The 19,808-nt window shown below is 47.2% G+C and overlaps 2 protein-coding genes and 1 pseudogene across 2 annotated transcripts; 1 reads left to right on the top strand and 2 right to left on the bottom strand.

Annotated features, from left to right (window-relative positions):
- Window positions 1-3,868: 3,868 nt before the first annotated feature.
- LOC138153698 (large ribosomal subunit protein P1 pseudogene) lies at window positions 3,869-4,213 on the bottom strand (annotated as a pseudogene).
- Window positions 4,214-8,948: 4,735 nt separating this feature from the next.
- On the top strand, window positions 8,949-13,796 carry GBA1 (glucosylceramidase beta 1). The gene is made up of 11 exons (XM_069078227.1): window positions 8,949-9,166; window positions 9,655-9,742; window positions 9,983-10,174; window positions 10,327-10,473; window positions 10,763-10,896; window positions 11,099-11,271; window positions 11,503-11,740; window positions 12,014-12,238; window positions 12,703-12,866; window positions 13,409-13,525; window positions 13,629-13,796. Exons 1-11 carry the CDS (start codon window positions 9,140-9,142, stop codon window positions 13,732-13,734), a joined length of 1,611 nt encoding a protein of 536 aa, XP_068934328.1. The 5' UTR covers window positions 8,949-9,139; the 3' UTR covers window positions 13,735-13,796.
- A 463-nt stretch (window positions 13,797-14,259) lies between these two features.
- On the bottom strand, window positions 14,260-19,078 carry MTX1 (metaxin 1). The gene is made up of 8 exons (XM_069078235.1): window positions 18,925-19,078; window positions 17,754-17,823; window positions 17,427-17,506; window positions 16,307-16,399; window positions 15,950-16,132; window positions 15,700-15,776; window positions 14,702-14,856; window positions 14,260-14,598 (listed from the first exon to the last, which is right to left on the bottom strand). The coding sequence occupies exons 1-8, from the start codon at window positions 19,003-19,005 to the stop codon at window positions 14,390-14,392; spliced, it is 948 nt and encodes a 315-aa protein (XP_068934336.1). The 5' UTR covers window positions 19,006-19,078; the 3' UTR covers window positions 14,260-14,389.
- Window positions 19,079-19,808: the final 730 nt, after the last annotated feature.

Raw genomic sequence — 19,808 nt, 5'->3', positions numbered from 1 at the left:
TGGGGTTGACTTGCCCAAGGTCACACAGCTAGTAAGTGTGTCAAGTGTCTGATGCCAAAATGTGTATATTTAAAAAAAAATGAATGAGGGAACTCATCCCCAGCTGAAATGGTTGCTTTTGGGAAACATACATCTAGAAAGGTTGCCATGAAATCATAAATCCAGCCAAGTCACCAGCTTTATTGAACAGGTGGGCCAAAAAACTACACATATAGGTTACAGTGTTAAAAGTGAACCTTGTCATCACATATGGGAAATAGTGGCAAAATAAGGCAGCTAAAAAGAATTAAAGATATGGTTTGATGGACATATCACAAAAATTGGGGAGAACACAGTCCTACCCACTGTGCCACCTAACTGTCCTAACTCAAATATTAGCCTTTCTATAAAGTCTCTAGGAAGCTCACAACTTCCTACATATATATTGGTCTTACAAAGAAAAGGGAGGGAGAGAAAGAGGAAGGGGTCCAGAATCCTAGATTCTACAGGGGCACTTTCTTTCATGTCTGACATTCTCTCAGTTGCTAAAACCAAAGCACCAGGAGAAGGCATGGATAGGTTCTGGAGGGAAATTGAGTGCTAGATGGTATCCTTACTCTCATTCCCAAAACAGCCTCTAAGGAACATGCCAGATGAGAAACTCAAGGTCATGGTTGGTTGACACTGATATCCTGATATTGATGTCACTCAATGCACTTTCTGGTAGGAAGCTGCCTGCAGGAAAAGGACCCCACCCACCCTAACTCCAACAACTGGCTTAGTTCCGGGGCAGTGGAATTTCAAGTATGGAACCACCCAGCAACACTTCTCATACAACTCTTCCCCATTTCAAAAATGTCAATTGGTCTGTGAAGGAAGACTCCACAATGACAAAATCTCATAGATGATCAGAGTAGGAAAGGATGTTTAGAAATTATCTTGTCCAAAAGCTTGGAGAATACTGCAGTCCAGGAAGACTGAGCAAACCTGTCTAAATTCACACAGATGAGCCTTGAAGGGAACTAGTAGCTGGGGTGGAATGAGTTCATAGGTCTTTAGATTCCAAGAATACTGTTCTTTCCTATTCAGCTCCTGGAAATGGGTCACAGCTGCAGGAACCCATTTGGAAAAGGGAGCTATTCGAAGTATGACTAGCCCTGAGGGCTTTGGGGAAGGGAAAGCCTCTTCTTCAAAGATTACCAAACACTAAGGAGCATTTATTAAGCATCTCCTATATCCCAGGCACCACAGCACTGTACCAGGCACAGATACCCAGAGCATTTAAGAGTGTACAGGAGCATGTTGCAATAGAACAAGGTAGATTTGGCAACAGTAATCAATAGCAAGCTTTGTAACTTTGGTCAAATTACTTTGCTTCTCTGAGGATCATTTTGCTCAACTATAAATGGAGGGAGGTGAACTAGATGATGATCTAAGTAGCCTATCATCCTAAAGGCAGAAATAAAAGGTAGGGGTTGAGTTCCTTGAAATCCCAGACTATTAGTTATCCTTCCACATCTGGGGGGGTGGGGGTAGGGGAAGGTGTTAGGGCCTTGGTGCTCCCCCTCCCCAATCTGGAAAATACGTGTAAAATTTTTTTGACCCTCCCTGCCTACCAGATAACAACTTTGAATTATGGTATTAAAAGATAAAAATATGTTGATATTATACAATACCATACACATATTGTATGCATTTCTGAGTTTCTAAATTTTTTTGTGTGTCGTCTGTGGCTTCTGTGAAACTCCCCAAAAAATCCCATTTAATTTCTTATGCCAACCCTCAATATATTGAAACCAAGATGGAAAAAGTTGATGTGTAGAAGGGATAACTTTATTTCCTTTTTGTCTATTCTCTTTCCTCCGTCCCCCTTCCCCCCCGCCCCCAAGGCCAAGCACAGTGACTTGTATGTAGCAGGTGCTTAATAAAAGCTTGTTGCATTGAATGAGATCATTTGGGACCAGGGCTTCTCCCTACAGTAATCTAGATTGGTTCTCCAAGGGCATGGTTTGGTGCTAGGACAATAACCAAAGCCTTTCCAGCCTAGGATGACATCTGAGAGCCTGTTCCTTTGGGTGCTAGCTTATTCTTGAGAACCCAAAGTCACCTCCATATCAGAGGAAAATAATATGAACAGACAGTTATTTCATTGTGAAACAAAGCCCTGTAAATTTTAAAACAAATCACAATAAAAAAGATATTTGATTTATTAGAGAATTTGATTTATTTTATATAATATATTTATATTATTTTATATTTGATTTATTAGAGAATATCTAGGTATTGGATCTATGAGTTCCTTGGCATAGGGTACTTGAGAATGAGGAAACTCCCTCTACCAGTGCATATATATTGCAGTTTGTCTGCAACCTATAGTCTTGGAAAGTTGCCTAGATTTGTTTTATTTTGTTTTGTTTTCTCCCCAGTTGGGGGTGGTATGGGAGGATGAGGAGAGACAGGAATAGGGTAGCAAAAAGAAAAAGAAAAGAAGGTAATTGAGGCAACTTTTTTTAAAGTATACAAAAGAAAACAGAAAAAAGGTCAGAAAACACATTCAAGAAAGATACTTTTGAAAGCTACAGTTTTGAAATATATTATGTTTTAAAAGAAAAAGCAAGCCCTACATAATTGAGATATTTGGTTTTATGTCCAAACCTCTTTTTCTGTTCTGTTGTGTATATGGAAATAGTTATTTTATTTGATATATGTTAAATTTAGAATAAAAGGATCATTATTTTAGAAAGCCACCTAGACCACTGAGTACTTTGCTCAAAAACACACAATCGGTATGTATCAGAAATAGAACTTGAATCCAGATCTTTCATGCTTGGGCTCTTCAGTCAACGAACATTTATTTTTATTTTTTGGGAAGCAGTGGGGTTAAGTGACTTGCCCAGGGTCACACAGCTAGTAAGTGTCTGAGGTCAGATTTTAACTCAGATCCTCTTGACTCCTGGCCAGTGCTTTATCCACTCTACCATGTAGCTGGCTGCCCTAACAATCATTTATTACATGGTTACTGTGTACCTGGCACTGTAGCCTGGAAAAAAATAAAGACATGGGTGCCAGGGAGGCTTCCTTAAAATTGAGATTCTGAGAGGAACCAGGCAATCATAGAGAGGGGTCAAAGGATCAAGGTCAGAGGTTACTTCCAGTGTGTGAAGTCCAAGGCTGGAATGAGCTTCCTGGATGCAGAGGTTTCTGGGGACATATGAGAGAAAGTCTGGGAGAGTGAGGAGTGCAACCTAGAAAGTGTATCCACCTAGACAGCCACAAGTCCGAGGTACCTTTTGTTTGATGTATACCTAAATAAGAAGTCAGACTATATCAAATATGTGTTTAAAATGCTGGCGGCATGAGGGATATCAGTCAGTCCACAAGCCTTTATTAAGTACCTGCTATATGCTGGGTGAAGCAGCTAGGGTAACAACTGAGTGTGCTGTCCACATACGTATGTGTGAACTTTCAAGAGTGCCACCATACCTCTCTCACAGCCCACCTTCCCCCCCAACCCTTAATGGAGCTATGGCCAGCCTTCCCTCTACCCTTTGTCAGTTTTATAAACATTTTTTTTTTTGCTTTTTGGAGGCAGCAATTGAGGTTAAGTGACTTATCCAAGGTCACATGGCCAGTAAGTGTCAAGTGTCTGAGGTCCTCCTGACTCCAGGGCCAGTGCTCTATTCACTGTGCCACCTAGCTGTCCCACAACATTTTTCTCTGAGGAAATAAATGCTACTTAAGACTCTACATACCACATCTGACAACCCAACCACTAACTCAGGAATTGATAGCTGCATTTCAGTAGAATTGGTTTCCTTTGTCATCCTATGTATTTTATTTTATTTTTTTAGTTTGAGTTAAGCTTTTTATTTCATGTTACAAAAAATATTTAGTCAAACAGACCAAAGTCCATGTCATCATCAGACTGATCAGATTCTTCTTTTTTTACTTCCTCTTTCTTCTCCTCAGCTGGGGCAGCTGTGATAGCAGGAGCAGTCCCTCCAGCAGGGGCAGCACCACCAGCTGCTGGGGCAGGTCCAACAATTCCTACACTGCAGATGAAACTTGCAATATTGACATTGGACAGGGCCTTGGCAAATAATCCAGGCCAGGATGGTTCAACATTTACACCTGCTGCTTTAATGAGGGCACTGATTTTATCCTCCATGACAGTAACCTCATCGTCATGAAGGATGAGGGCAGAGTAGATACAGGTGAGCTCTGAGGCAGCCATTTCAGCAGACTGATGAGGACAGGCTTGTTTGTAGTGGTGCTAGTCACTGGTTGAAGTGAGGTTTCAACCCAATGTGATCTTAGCTTCTGAAGAAGAACCAAGCACCTTACAGACAACTGAAGCCTATGTATTTTATTTTATGCATTTAAAAACAAGATTCTGGGGCAACTAAGAGGCTCAGTGGATAGAGCACTGGCCCTGAAGTCAGGAGGACGTGAGTTCAAATCCGGCCTCAGACACTTAACACAAAAACTGGCTGTGTGACCTTGGGCAAGTCACTTAACACCAATTGCCCTCCAAAAAGCAAAAAATAAATAAACAAGGAAAATGCTTGTGTTTCTAGACAAACATTGTGTTTATGGAAAGTGTCTGATGTTACAAAAAGAAGCTGCGATCCTCCTATGGCCCCATTAGCCAGTGTAGTGGCTTGAATTATTGTTGAATTTTCTATGTGGTTTTATAATGTGAAGGTAAGACATAACTTCATGGCAGATAGGTTATAATCTCTCCTGAGAAGAGACTGTCTTTTACCTCTCTCTATGCTGTAGGGCATGTGTTCTTACCATGCTGACTAAATAGGGAGTGCTCAACAAATATTTACTAAGCTAGATGGCAGAGTGGTAGAGTGTTAGTCCTTCTCAATCCCCATTCACTCTCATTCTTAAGCTTCTGAGGACCCAGACTCAAACACTGAACTCACATATATCTGCATGCAGTTCAATACAATATGTATTAAGTGCCTACTAAGTGCAAAGTACTGAGCTAGCTCCTGAAGACACAAAGATGGAAAACCACACAGCCCCTGCCCTCAAGGAGCTCACAGTCTACTGTGATATATAATATAGAGACATATAATGCAAGATAGAATGTGATCAAGACAAAGGAGAAATCCAGGCAAAGTGCTTAAAGAAAACTTGAGGTGTGAGAAAATACTTTCATCTGCATTGCCTATAAATAATAATTATTATTATTGGCATAGTAGATAAAGTGCTGGACCTAGAGTAAAGAAGACTCATCTTCCTGAGTTCAAATCTGCTCTCAGATACTTACTAGCTTTGTGACCCTGGGCAAGTCACTGAGTTTCCCTCAGTTTCCTCATCCATAAAATGACCTGGAGAAGGAAATGGTAAACCACCTTGCCAAGAAAAGCCCAAATGGGGTCATGAGGAGTCGGAAGCAACTGAAAAATGACTGAAAATGAAGAAATTAATAACAAATCATTCTAATTTTCCATTCTGATTTATCAATGGCATGTGATGTGGTCACAGGAGTAAACCAGTTTTACTGGAGAGAAATAGGAACAAAGGAGTTGACATTGAAAAATGAAGTATTTCCAGTCTTTAGAAAGCTTATGTTCTTCCCACTGGAGATGATAAGAAAAGAATTCATACTTTAGGTATGAAGTTAGACTGCACGACCTCTCAAGTTCCTTCCCTCTTTGAAATCCTGAGTCTATGACTTCTCTTCAAGTTACTACATCTGTAAAAATAAGGGAGTCGGAGAAGTTGGATGATATGCAAGGTCATTAGTGGGTTAGACTAGATGGCCTCTGGGGCCTTCCCACACCTGCCTGTGATTTAATGCTGATAAGACACTGAGTCACCAGCCCCTTCCCCCTCACCAACTACCAGTACCAGAGACAGGCTGACAGAGTTATATGCTCTATGATCCTACCATACTTCCTGGTCTAAAGTTTTATGGCTATATGACTACAAGTGTTGAATCCCTTGCCATCCAGTGAGGTCAGTACTGTGAGCTCAGGAGGAGAAGATCCATTTTCATTTCAACCTGAGTCAAACAAAAGTAAGATATTCAGTCTTATGCAAAAAAAAAAAATGAGGTCGGATCAAAGGATTTAGAGTTGGAAGGGCCTTAGATAACATCTAGTCCATCCCCTCATTCCATAAATGATGAAACAATTGCTTAAAAAGGTTAAGAAATTTGCCAAAGATCACACAGGTAATAAGTAGTAAGACTGGTTGTTTGGTTCCAAATTTAGAAGGCTTTCTTTTCTACTTACTACACCATGCTATTTGCATAAATTTGCCTCAGAATCTTCTAAGTTGCATAAGCCTGGGAAACTCATCTTTTCTCCTCTTTTTAAAAAATTTATAAATTTTCTCCCTCTCCCTTCCCCCACCCCCACCCCCCATGGCGGCATGCAATCCAGTATAGGTTCTACAAATACCTTCACAGTCAAGTTGTAGAGTTATAACCAATGGAGTGAAGGGGAAAGAAGGAACAAAACAATACAAAATACAAAAGAGAGAGAGCAAGTAGTTCACTTCATTCTGCGTTCAGACTCTGTAGTTCTTTCTCCAGATGTGGATAGCCCTTTCCATCCTGAGTCCCTTGGAGTTGTCTTATACCCTTGCATTGCTTCGAGGAGCCCAGTCTATCAGAGTTAGCTGTCACTGATACAATGTGACTGTAATTGCATACAAAATTCTCCTGGTTCTGCTCTCCTCACTCAGCATCAGTTTATATAAGTCTCTCCAGGTTATTATGAAGTCCATCTGCTCCTCATTTCTTATAGCACAAATAGTATTCCATTACATTGATATATCACAATTTGCTCAGCTAGCTATTCCCCAATTGAAGGGTATCCCCTTGATTTCCAGTTCTTTACCACCACAAAAAAATGCTATAAATATTTTTGTACATACGGGTCCTCCTCTGGAAAACTCATTTAATCCTTTAGCCTCAATCTTCTGGTGTGTATGTGTGAAGGTTCTTACTTAAAAAGATGCTGTTTTTGAGTTGGCTACTCCAGCCAAGGTCCCCTGGTTGTGCAAGGAGAACCAGACCCTTTTCTAAGTTACTGCAGATCTTATCCTCTTAAACCTGATCCTTCTTATGACTTCATTATTTCTGTCTATAGTGTAGCCAATAAAATCACCCACCAGCAACAACAAATATTTATTAAATGTCTACTATGTGCTGGCCACTGGGTTAGGTGCTAGGCATACAGATATAAAAGTGAAATATTCCGTGCCCTCAAGAGCTTACATTCTTCTGGAGGGACAGTATTTTCACAGCAAGTAAATACAGAATATTAAAATGAATACTCAGCGATGGGGGGGAGGGGGCATTAACCAGTGGGGAAAGTAGTCTCTTCTTCCTTTTTCATTCCTCCCCTCCCTTTTTTTCCCCTTACGTGATCTAAAAACTTTTTCATCTGTGCCTTCCCATATGTAGTGCTAGCGCTCTGCCAGACCCTTATTACCTATCTTATTATTACCTTATTATCTATCTAGACCCTTATTATCTATCTTATTATTACCTTATTATCTATCTAGACCCTTATTATCAACGATTTATTTCACTAGCCTAACAGTTTTTATTTCTTAACTCTGTCTCCCCTTACTCACGTCTATCTTTCCTGTTTATGACAGCATCAGTATGTAAACAAGTTTGCCATGTATGTAGATTTGGTCATGTTACTCCTCTTCTCAAAAATCTTCAGTAACTCCCAACTGCCTACCAAGTAAAGTCCACACTCTTAGCCTGGTGTTTAAGGCCTCTACAATCTAGCATCACCTTTTTTTTTTTCTTCCCTTCTAGCTTAATGTAACACTTTTTTTCTGCTCATACTCTGCCCTTCAATCAAATATGACTACTCACAGCTCCCCAAGATGCTTGATGCTTTTCCTATGTCCTTGCATTTTCTCATTCTTTCCCATCTTCTTCCCACCCAGTGAACCTTAAATGTCACCTCATACAGGTGTGGTAGAGTGGAGACCCATCAAACTAAGGTACTTGTTAAATTTTCTTTTCTTTCTTTCTTTTTTTTTTTTTTTTGCTTTTTTGGAGGGGGCAAGGCAGGGCAATTGGGTTTAAGTGACTTGCCCAGGGTCACTAGGCTAAGTAAGTGTAAAGTAATCTGAGTCCGAATTTGAGCTCAGGTCTTCCTAACTACAGGGCTGGTTCTCTATTCACTGCCTCACCTAGCTGGCCCATAGTTGTTAAATTTTCACTGTGGTCATTTACACCTTGGAAATCAGCGAACTTAATGTTTTGTTGGTTGTTTAGACTTAAGCAAACGGAGCAAATGTTCATAATGCAGGTCCTGCTACACTTGCCATGTATCTCTTCCATGTAACTTGTGTTCCAAGTTCTCTCTTCTCATGTGTCAATGTCAGGAGCGTGAAAACTGTCTCTCTCTCGCAAGCAGTGAATTGTGCAGACATTTAACAAAGGTTTATTGAATTAAAATCCTATAAACTGGCTTATTAAGCAAAACAAGCAAAGCATACATAAACTGCAAACAGCTGATAACATCCAGTTAGAAAGAACCTGGCCTTGCATTTAGCGTCTGAGGAGGGACAACGCACCTCAGACTCATTCAACACACATTGTCCTTCTCTACCTCGCTTTACGGAAAATTTGTCCAGAAATGGAAGCACATTTAGCTGATCCCATTAAACAGCCCAATTCGGGCTTTTGGCTAAAAGCGGCAAAAGGTGGCGGCTAGAAGCCCAGAAAGTACCACCCCTCCACCCCTCCGGTCCTGTCTCTGGGCACACCCCTGATGACTTGGTTTATGCCATACTCCACGCACGGTCGTGTTTTTCTGATGCTGTTCCCCGCAGGGTTTGAGACCTTTTCGATCTCAGACTGGATGTAGAGTGTATGCCCTGTCCTACTACCTCCTCCACCCTCTGCTCCCATCCGGGTGCGGGGTGCGGTCGGTGCAGAATCAGTTTAAGACTCCTAAACCCTGTCGCAGGTGCTGCGCCCTGCACAAAGATGGCCGCGTCCGCGACAGTCACGTGACAGGCAACAACTCTCACATGACCTCTACCCTATGGGTTCAGGGACTGTGTGTTCCGATACAAGCCGAATGCTGGGTGCTCTCCGGCAGCTCGCGCACTCTCCCTCCCAGGAGCTGGGGAGCCCCACCGTCCTCCTGAGCTCCCACTGAAGATGGAATCCCTGAAGCGCTGGACAGAGGTGAGGAGCCCAGCCCAGCCTAGCCCTCCACACTTCCCATCTCGCGGCGTCACGGCTGGAGACCCCAGTCACCGGGTCGGGAACTGGGAAAGACGCCTGGAGACCCTTGATCCCGGGAGGGAGGGATGAAGAATACAGCGCAGAGACGGGGAATGGGGTGAGGGAAGAGGCATGGAGCCAAGTACTAGCTAGACACGAGATGTGTGTGGACTCGGTCCAGCCTCCTGGCCATGCCGGAGCCCTGTCCTTCATCTGCATCCCCATCCTTTATCCTCAAGCCTTCATTTCCACCCTCATCCTCGTCCCCGTCCTAGATAGTTTTCTGGGGGGCTGGGCTAAGAAGCCGGCGGCTGGAGAGGATGAATGTATAGGAAAAGCTCTGCTTTGAGGTAGGGATGGTAAAAATAGGTCAGAGGAAGGTAAGGAGTACATACTGTTGTCACCCCCAAAATCAACCCCCTCCTAAATTATCCTTATTCTGATCTCAGGAACATCCCAGAGAGCTGGTTAAAGTAAGCAACGTCGCAGCAAGTATCTTGGGATTGCTTTTGCTTCAGATGATTTCCTGCACATCAAGTGAGTGACTAAGAATAAGGAGGTGGAAAAGCTCTTACCTTATAAAGAGGGTGGTGGTACTGAGAACAGAAGCTCTTTTTAGTACATCCTTGGTGCAGTACTGGGTACATAGTAGGTGCCAGAAAAAGGTTTAGTTATGAACAAACGGGTGGAGAGGCACAGACAGGAGGAAACCACTCCTCTTCTGCCCCTTTGCCTATATTTTCTTTGACTTTCCCATCCTCTTGTGTATTTATCTAGGTGCCCGTCCCTGTGTCCCCCAAAGCTTTGGCTATAGCTCTGTCGTCTGTGTCTGCAACGCCACCTACTGTGACTCACTTGATCCTGTAATACTTCCTGAATCTGGTACCTTTAGCAGATATGAGAGTACCCGAAGTGGCCGGAGGTTAGAATTGAGCATTGGGTCCATCCAGAGCAACTGGACAGGCAAAGGTAATCACTCTTCCTCCAGCTCAGGTAGATCTAATACCTCTCATGGACCCAAGAAACTCATGGCCTTTGGGCCCAGAGACACAGCCAAGCCACCTAGTGTTGGGGACTAAGATGAGATCCTCTCATCAGGAACCTCTTTTCTCATTCTCCAGGGTTGCTTCTAACCCTTCGCCCAGACCAACAGTTCCAGAAGATAAAAGGCTTTGGAGGGGCAATGACTGATGCTACTGCCCTCAACATTCTAGCCTTGTCACCTCCTGCCCAGGACTTGCTCCTTAAATCTTACTTTTCTTCAGAAGGTGAGATATTTTGAGTATGGGAAAGGGATTCCATGGAAATTATCTGTCTTTCTATCTATGTCCTCTGACTCCTTCCTTCCCTTCTCAATGTCCCAACATTTCCATACCCTCCCCTTCATCCTATACATTCCTGAGGATTCTTGGGCCTACTTTCCTCCCAGGCATATGTGGTTTCCACAAGCCTTGACCCAAATTCATCAGTTTTCCAAACTAAACTTTCATGTGCTGCAGTTCTGCTTTTGGGGGTCTCCTCCCCACAACCTGGCTGAGAGCCATTGCTCTTTCCCAGGTATTGAATATAACCTCATCCGAGTGCCTATGGCCAGCTGTGACTTCTCTATCCGAGTCTATACCTATGCCGACCATCCTGAAGACTTTCAGTTGAACAATTTCAGCCTCTCTGAGGAGGACACCAAGCTCAAGGTGGGCATAGCTGGCATAAAGTGGCTTTGCTTCCTGGAGGGTAAAGAAACATCAGGCTGAGGAAGTTATATGGTCCCCACCCTAAGCCACCCCAACATAGTTATGGAGGAACAAGGGCGGGAACCGAAGACTGGGCCTGATACACTGGTTAAGCCAGTCACTATGTCAATTTCTTCACCTCACTATCTACCTATTCCTTCAGATTCCCCTTATTCACCGAGCTCTGGCCCTGGCCCAACGCCCTACTTCACTCTTTGCCAGCCCCTGGACATCACCTACTTGGCTTAAGACCAATGGGGCAGTGAATGGGAAAGGGTCACTCAAGGGAAAACCTGGGGACAAGTACTATCAGACCTGGGCCAGATACTTTATCAAGTAAGTATTGGGCAGGGGTGGGAAGTGGAGTGGTTAGCCCATGGATACTTTGATATTTGCCCTGTCACTCCAGTTCTCCTATTTCTGAATCTTTGACATCTTATCCTACCTTACCAGTTTCTAGGTCTCCTAGATTTAACTTTTTGAGCCTTTCCAATGCATCATGAACTTTCTCTCAAATCTCAGCGTTAGGGGTCCCCATTTTCATTGTTTCCTTGCATCTCTCTTTAGGTTCCTGGATGCTTATGCAGAACATAAGCTGAGGTTTTGGGCAGTGACAGCAGAGAATGAGCCCTCAGCAGGATTGATAAGTGGGTATCCCTTCCAATGCCTGGGCTTCACTCCAGAACTCCAGAGGGATTTTGTTGCCCTTGACCTAGGCCCTGCCCTTGCTCAAAGTGCTCACCATGACATCAAACTACTAATACTGGATGACCAACGCCTTCTACTGCCCCACTGGGCACAGGTGGTAAGGCCTTAGCCACCCAAATCATATAGGTCCTTTCTAGTCCAAGACCCCATCTCAAGACACCTTGATTTTGGGGTACCCTTCTCTGGTCCCTAAGGTCCCAGAAACTTAGGATATCTTTTTACTTGGTGATCTTGCCAGACCTTCCTAGGGTTCTATCATTCTGACTGTTTTTTGGCCCCCCAATCCCATACATTCATGTTTTCCCCTTCTGTTCGTTATATTCCTGGATCTAGACCTTTCAGAAGATCCCCCTCCTTCTTCCTTTTCTAGGTGCTGAAGGACCCCAAGGCAGCTCAGTATGTGTCTGGGATAGCTGTGCACTGGTACCTGGACTTCCTGGCCCCAGCCAGTGCCACGCTGGGGGAAACACACCGGTTGTTCCCTGATACAATGCTCTTTGCTTCTGAGGCCTGTGTGGGTTCCAAGTTTTGGGAACAGAGTGTGCGGCTAGGTTCCTGGAGCCGAGGGACACAATATAGCCATAGCATCATCACTGTAAGTCTCCCCTATGTCTGGCTAATCTCACCTCACTTTCTCCTTTCTCCAATTCTGACCTCAGCAGAAGCAGGACCTCCCTGCTGCTCTGGCTTGTACCTTCTCCAATCCAATTCTGACCTCATACCCAGTACTTAACCTTGGTTAGTCAGGGGACCCTGGGACAGAAATTTTTCTTTCTTCCTGTACAATCATATTCTCCATGGTAATTTCTAGGACACCTACGGTCCCTATCTTAACACCAATCTTTGTTCTCTGCCCCTCTAGTTATATCCATCTCTACTTCCCCAGGATTTTCTGGCTTCTTCCCAGATATTCTTATCCTGCATCCTTCTTGCTAGACCCCCGGGTTCCTAACCCAGGGCAGAACCATCTGTCTTTTTGCCTGCCCAACACAATTCTCATGCCTTCTGATGCTCCAGGGCTGAGTCTGTTTCCTTGTCTCCATCCCACCCCCTGCATAGAATCTTATCCACTATGTGGTAGGATGGACAGACTGGAACCTTGCCCTGAATCCTGAAGGAGGGCCCAACTGGGTGCGCAACTTTGTTGATAGTCCCATCATCGTGGATATAGGCAAGGACAAGTTTTATAAACAGCCTATGTTCTACCATCTTGGACACTTCAGGTAAGCCAGCAAGGTGTGCATACATGAGAGAGGGAGAGAAGGAGAAAGAGAAAAAAAGGGAGGGAGGGAGGGAGACAAAGGGAAAGAGAGGAAGGAGCTGGAGGTGGAAGGGTTCTATGAAGCAGGATCCAATTAAAAGTGGGAATGCCATGTGCCTGGCCCACCTATGCACGAAAAAGATCCTAGAATGGATATCTCAGTGGAATATTTGGGGTTCTGGGCCAATGGCCATTCATGTCCTTCTGAGAATCAGAAGGGAAGGGTTTATACAATTAGAAGGCACTTGAGAAGTCTACACTCCTCCTCATTGTATAGGCCCAGAGAAGTCAGGTGACTCGCCCATGGCCGCACAGCTAGATAAGTATCAAGAAGCAGGATCTGAAGCCAGGTCCTTCCTGGCTCCCAAGGCCAGCAGTCTATCCTCTGTGCTGCGTTTCCCTGGACACAGAGAAAGATGTTGGGGACTTCCTTCCAGAGAGCAGCTAGGAGCTCAGCCTAGATGAATGAAGGCCAGAGCCCTGATGCTGTTCTCTTGTGTCCAGCAAGTTCATTCCTGAGGGTTCCCAGAGGATAGGACTGGATGCCAATCAGAACACCAACCTGGAGACAGTGGCCCTACTGCGTCCTGATGGTGCTATTGTCTTAGTGGTGCTCAACAGGTGAGTGGATGGAGAAGGTGGGCACTGTGTGCAGCTCTGGGACTGCTAAGGTAACAGTGCCCGCTAGGGGGAGCATTCTCTGACTTGTTTGTCTCTTCCCCAGCTCTTCCCAAGACGAACCTCTTACCATTGCTGATCCTGCTGTGGGCTTCATGCAGACCTTGGCACCTGCATACTCCATTCAGACATACCTCTGGCAGCGCCAGTAATGAAGTGGGCATGGGCGCAGCTGCATTTGGGTAGTGGACATTAAAAGAATGGAGCTAACTCACCCATTGCTTCTGCCTGGAGAGACCTGAAGCAGGGGGGTGGATTGAGGAAAATAGGGGGAAGATCTAAGCTGCCGAGCTGTGGTTTGGGTGACTCACTCTCCCCTCTACTCAGTGCCAGGGGCCTGAGGCCCCTAGGGGAGAGGGGCGGGGAAGCCCTAGTCCCCTCCAGCATGCATGTATGAGTGTGTGTTCTGTGCTGGCTATGGAAACTGGCCCTGTGCCCAGAGTGAGCTCACTGTCTGCACAAACAGCAGATTCAGGGGAGAGGGGAGTAGAGAGATGGAGCCGGGACCAGAAAAGACCAGGAAGGTAGGGAAACCAGACTACTGAAGTGAGAAGAGTGCTTTCCCGGAGACATGGGGTGGTTAAGGAAGCTAGGTGCTCTGGAGGAATACTCTCTGAGGCTAATAACCAAGGACTGTGCAGAGGGGCACCAAAGGGAGAGACTCTCTGACACCAGGCCACTGGGAGCAAATTTATTCCAGGGCATGAAGATGGCCACCCCATCTCTGGAAGTGCCCAAAACAGGGACAGACAGCAGCCATTTGGAATGCACAGCAGTAGAAAAGTCAGTTCAGGGAACACCAGAATGTCATTCATCCTCCTCTTCCTCGGCAATACCCAGGGCCCGGGTGCCTGATGTTCGAGTAGGAGCTGCCCGCTGTATAGAGACAATGCCACTGAGCAGAGCATAGCCCACCATGGCTGCCAAGCCAGCCAACACTGACAAAATCTGCTCCCTTCGCCGGTAGGGCTCTTCATCAGTCTCTGAAGGTGCTGGGCGTGGTGGTGGGGCTTCAGCTGAGAGAGGAAGAGGAGGGGTAGAATGTTACAATGTGAACAATGGGGTCAAAAGACAAAAGTTTTGCTTATTGTGCCCTTCACCAATGCCCTGCCATCTCACCTCCATCCCAAGGGAAGTAGAGACTGAGGATGTGGGCACAGTAAGCACACAAGTTGCTCAGCCCTCGAACATGGGCCTGTAGTTTTCCATTAGGCAGCTTAGCCTGAAGCAGCAGGGCCACATAGCTGAAGACAAAGGCATCCAGGGAGGCAGGACTGGGGCAGAAATGAGACAGAAAATCAGGGAAAGGGGGCGGCTAGGTGGCGCAGTGAATAAAGCGCTGGCCCTGGAGTCGGGAGGACCCGAGTTAGGTTCCAGCCTGAGACACTTAACACCCACACAAAAATACTAGCCGTGTAACCTTGGGCAAGTTACTTAACCCCAAAATTGCCCTCCAAAAGGCAAAAAAAAAAAAAATCAGGGAAATACAGAGATTGGGGCTAGAGAAGATCTGGTGAAAATGGTGACGCTGAAAGAGAATCAAGCCATAAGCCTGGGGTGAGCTGTCAGGGCCAGACCTAGGGCAGAAGCAAGACTTAGGTAGGGAGACAGAAATGCACACAAAGTCTTAGATACATGTTTAGTCCCCCCAGGTACTGGTGGTGGGTGAGCCCTGAATGGGGCTCTGTCCCAACACTGGATAAAGGGCACATTGAGTAGGGATGCAACCTTTTTAAAATTACCACTCCATGGTCCTGGCTGGCTACACAACCCTCTCCCCACCAGAATGGATTCCCTGGTCCTACATACAGCCCCACTGTCACCCAGAGTTTATGCTTACCTCAAACAACCTGGACCCCCCAGGAAGAAGACAAGGTGTCTTATCCTTTTCCCAAACCCTACCACAGTCCCTGATTATCCACCTTTGGCCATCTTGCCCCAATGTCCCTCCTCCTTTTGCCCATATAAGTGTCCTTCTGTTATTTACTCATGACCAGGCAAAAAGCCTTGTGGATTCCAAATTAGCCCAGTCCTCCCTGATCCTCCCAAACCTCCTTCTCACACGTCCTTGCCCACCTCTGCCCCTTCCCCAAATGCTTTTCTAGGCTCAGACTCACGAGTCTCCAAAGAAGAACTTCTGGGAGCCCAGGCGCTGAGACAGCAGGGTCAGGCACTCCCGGGCCTCTTGATACAGCTAAGGGCAGGGGGGAAGGGAATGGCACAGAGAATGGGGCAGCCTCAGGAACAAAGCCACAGGTAGCTTCACCTCTTGGCACTGTAATCCCACAATTTCACCCAGCCAGTCCTGGCTCCCTGAAACTTGAGACCCCCCCCCCCACCTCCCTGTAACCCCTTCCCCAAAGGTACCTCCTTCTCTACTTCCTCCTCCTCCATGGGCCTCTGTTCGCCACATAAGAGCTGGAGCCGCTCTAGGTGTTTCTTCTGCATTCGGCCTGGTAAGAACAGGTTGAGGGGGAAGGGCATGGCTTCAGCGTACCACTTTCTAGTCAGCTCCACATAGTTCTTGGCATCAGCCCAGAAGGTATGGATCTAGAAGGGGACAGGAAGGGAAGGAGGGGATGATGATTGTCTAGGCATCTCGGTGGCTCCATCTCCAAGGATATCTGTATTGTGTTCTTGGCATCTCACTAGCCTATCTTTGTCAGGTAATGGGGGAAATGGGATTAGGGGTCAGACCAGTGGGCATTTCAAAAATGCTCTCACCAACACGGGCAGCAACTTCTCCTCTAGCAGCGACATGAAGGCCAAGGTATCTGCCCCCTGCCGGGCTGAAAGATCATAGTCTGCATTGTATTTCTGTGGAGGAAGCAGTCATGAAGTGGATATTAGGGGAGCACCTAAGTCTTGCTCCCCTAGACTTCCCCTAAGAACTCCCAGTTATCCCAAATGGTAAACCCTGGGATGGCTCTGGCTTTGGAGTGAAGACATTTCCCCTTCCCTCTGGCCCCCACGTCTGGACCCAGCCAGTGGCCTGTTGGTGTTGGCAGAGTGCCCACTTCTTAGAACTTGCCAGCCAACAGGGCCTTGTGCCTGTTGCGGAGGGAGGCCCAGCCACAAACTCGGAGTGGCTCCCAGCATTTCCTCGGAAAGCTGGCACTATGCCTACTGGAGGCTTCTCTTTGACAGCAGCCTGCCTCTCCTCACACTCACATAAATACCACAAAGAGGCCAGAGCCATACCCAGAGACAGGTTTATCTCCATATCTCCTCGGGAACCCAGGGGACCCTAACATGGCAGAATGGAAAGAGTGCCGCCTGTCCTTTCACCCTTTGTGCTGCAATCTTCTTTGTTTTTATTATTTTTTTTTCAACTACTAAGCTTATATTTTTTTTCTCCCTTTGACTTCCCCCCCATCCTCACTGAAAAAATAAAACCCTTGGAACAAATCTGCATAGTCATCCTAATACCAGAGACCAAGTGGCTTTAGACTTCCCTGATTACCATGCTTGACTCTGCTAAAATTTAGCCACCTCACACCATGGCCAAGAACCTCCTTCCTCTTCATACTCTCCTGAGGGGCTATGTCCCAACCTCTCCTACCACCCCTCCACCTCCCCACCCCCTGCCCACCCCCAGTTGTCACTTTCCTCATCTTTCTGCTTCCTAAGCCTTTGGCTCCCAAAGATCTCATGACCCAATTTCCATCTCAGCCAGATAAGTTTTCATTTGCTTTCATCCTTAGTCCACAAACCCTTTGTTGTTACCTCAACCCTCTTAGAAAAAAGCAAACACTCTTAGAAAAAGCAAAATTGAAAATCGAGGACAAGTATTCTGTCCAACCCACCACCAATATCCCTTTGGCTCATAACACCTGCACCCGACCTGTTTCCTTAGATGAGTGATAATCTTATGTGGCTGTGAAATGACCCCAGCATCACTCGTCCGGAGGGCAGGCAAGGTTCCTGGTGGAGAAAGAGAAAGACTAGATTATGGAAGTATTTGTGCAAGCATTTAGCAGGCATTTGTTAAGAATTAAATGGAAAATAAAGGCCTGCTAGGGAGTGGGTGGGTTGGGGTTGGGGTGGGAGTAAATGAAGCCCTTCCTAGAAGCTGTCTTTACAAACACATCTGGATTTCCTTTGATCTCATCACTTCTTAAGTACATCCCACCCCAGCCCTCCCTGCCAACCATTTGGTATCAGTGGGTACCTGAGGGGCTCCTCCAGGGGTTGGTGATCTTGTGTACCTTGAGAGGGGCCCCAGTGAATCTGGCATAGGTCTGCAGGGAAGGAAGGGAGGGAGTAGTAAAGCAGTGCCCATCAGGACAGATAGCTCAGGAAGAGCTTAGGATGTTTGTTTCTATCAGGAGGAGTAGAAAAGGAAGGCACTGCCATGATGGGGAAAGAAAGGCAATGGTCTGGGACTCTGGCTAGGACTTGTGTCCCTCCATAAAGAACATGTGACCATGCTTCTTTCTTGGTGAAGAATGATAATATCTGAGGTTGGGCCCAGGGGTTAGAGCATGTATGAGCTCTGGAGTAGGAAAGGATTTACAAATGGAAATGACTTCATAGATTGCCTTAGTTCAAGCCCCATTCTGAGGGTCCTTAATGGATCTAGGATTTAGACTCCCTCAACGAATGCAGCTATGTAACTCCATTGCAACTTAGCATTTTACATGGCTGGTATGTGTATTTATAGGCAGGATTACTTCCAGAAAGCCAACTCCATCACACTGTCTCTCAACTCCTTCATGTCATATATGGTGAAACTCTGGGGATTAAAGTCACCCACCCACAGTCACCCCCTGGGTCACTGGCAGGGTCAAGACTGGCTTCTAGGACTAACTCAAGACACGTGGTTCTCCATCAGATCCAAGGGGTATCTTCTTGGTTTAATCCCCACCTTTTATAGAAGAAGAAACCAAGGCCTAGGGAGGCAAAGTCCAAGGTCATGAGGCCAGTGGATGGTAAGGCTGGGATTTGAACTTAGGTCTGCAGACTCCCAATCCAGGGGTCTACCCGGTTGTGGGATGCGGGTTCTTAGAGATCGATTGGGAGCCGGATGATCACATAGGCACTAGATTTTAGTTCAAACCTTTTGTAGATACGGGAACTGAGGCCCTGGAAGGGGGGCCCACTTTACCAAGGTCACGCAGTGAGTAAAACGGCAGAGGCGAGATTTCACTCGCTCTTGCTCCCCTTCCACCGGACGGCGCGGCGGAAGCCACGGAATGCCCACCTCGGCCTCGACACGCTTACCTCCTGCCTCAGTTTCCCCCATGCCACCCGCGCCGGGTCTCTTGCATCCGACCTCAGGCTCACCTCCCCAGCCCCAGAGCGGCCCCGGCTCTTCGGCCCAGCGGGGTTCCCGCCCTCACCAGCACCACGAGGCTCTCCAGGTCCACGGACGGCAAGCCCCAGCCCCCAGCCCAGCAGTACAGTTCCATGGGCGCCGCCATCTTTTCTGCCCTCTGTCCCGGAAGCAGCTCCGAGCTCGTAGAGCACCAGTGGGCGGGATAGGCCTTCTCCCGGGCCTGGTGGAAGAAGGGGGCGGGGCGCCCTGGAGGCTGGGCAGAAACCTTCTGGGGGGCGTGGCTAAGAGCCGAAGGGAAGAGAGGCCGCCCAGGGGAGGGGCTGCGGGGTGGGGCGGGGGAGCGGCTTCGGTGTTCTTGGTGGTGGGGGGCTCGCTTCGGGGAGGGGCTACGGAGCGGGGCGGGGGAGAGGCTTCGGTGTTCATGGTGGTGGGGGGCTTGCTTCGGGGAGGGGCTATGGGCCGGGGCCGGGGAGCGGCTTCGATGTTCTTGGTGGTGGTGGGTTCGCTTTGGGGAGGGGCTACGGGGCGGGGCGGGGGAGAGGCTTTGATGTTCTTGGTGGTGGTGGGCTTGCTTTGGGGAGGGGCTACGGGGTGGGGCGGGGGAGCTACTGCGGTGTCCTTGGGAGTGGGGGGCTCGGTCTGGAGAGGAGCTGCGGGAGGGAGAGGGGGAAAGGCCTTGGAAATGGATATGGGGGGACTGCTGTGAGGAACGTCCCGGGCTCCGAGCCGAGGTCCTGGTCAGGGTTGGAGGGGGGCCTCCCTTGGCTGCTGGGCTGTGGTGTTGCTCGCAGTCTTTCACTAGGAATAAGCCCCAGCTCTTCTTCTGTTGGAAGGAGGGGCTTCTGTGGCCTCGGGTGCCCCGGACCCCCGGGGGAGGCTGCCCCCGAGGCGGGGCGCGGGGGGGTCCCCCGAGCTGCATGCTTTCCGTGGCGCGTTATGTTTGGAGCA

This window comes from Petaurus breviceps, unplaced genomic scaffold (assembly GCF_028583685.1).
Source record: "Petaurus breviceps papuanus isolate PSGF00001 unplaced genomic scaffold, PetGlider_PUasm1.0 91023, whole genome shotgun sequence".
NCBI lineage: Eukaryota > Metazoa > Chordata > Mammalia > Diprotodontia > Petauridae > Petaurus > Petaurus breviceps.
The sequence above is the reverse complement of the archived record's forward strand: the minus strand, read 5'-3'. Positions and strand labels throughout refer to the sequence as shown.

Coding starts and splice junctions, on each gene's coding strand:
- GBA1 (XM_069078227.1), top strand. CDS start 9,140: ATGGAATCCCTGAAGCGCTGGACAGAG. Junction 12,239..12,702: donor ATAGCCATAGCATCATCACT/GTAAGTCTCCCC, acceptor CCCCCTGCATAG/AATCTTATCCACTATGTGGT. Junction 12,867..13,408: donor TACCATCTTGGACACTTCAG/GTAAGCCAGCAA, acceptor TCTTGTGTCCAG/CAAGTTCATTCCTGAGGGTT.
- MTX1 (XM_069078235.1), bottom strand. CDS start 19,005: ATGGCGGCGCCCATGGAACTGTACTGCTGGGCTGGGGGCTGGGGCTTG. Junction 16,400..17,426: donor TCACTCATCTAAGGAAACAG/GTCGGGTGCAGG, acceptor CTTCCTCCACAG/AAATACAATGCAGACTATGA. Junction 16,133..16,306: donor AGAAGTTGCTGCCCGTGTTG/GTGAGAGCATTT, acceptor GTCCCCTTCTAG/ATCCATACCTTCTGGGCTGA.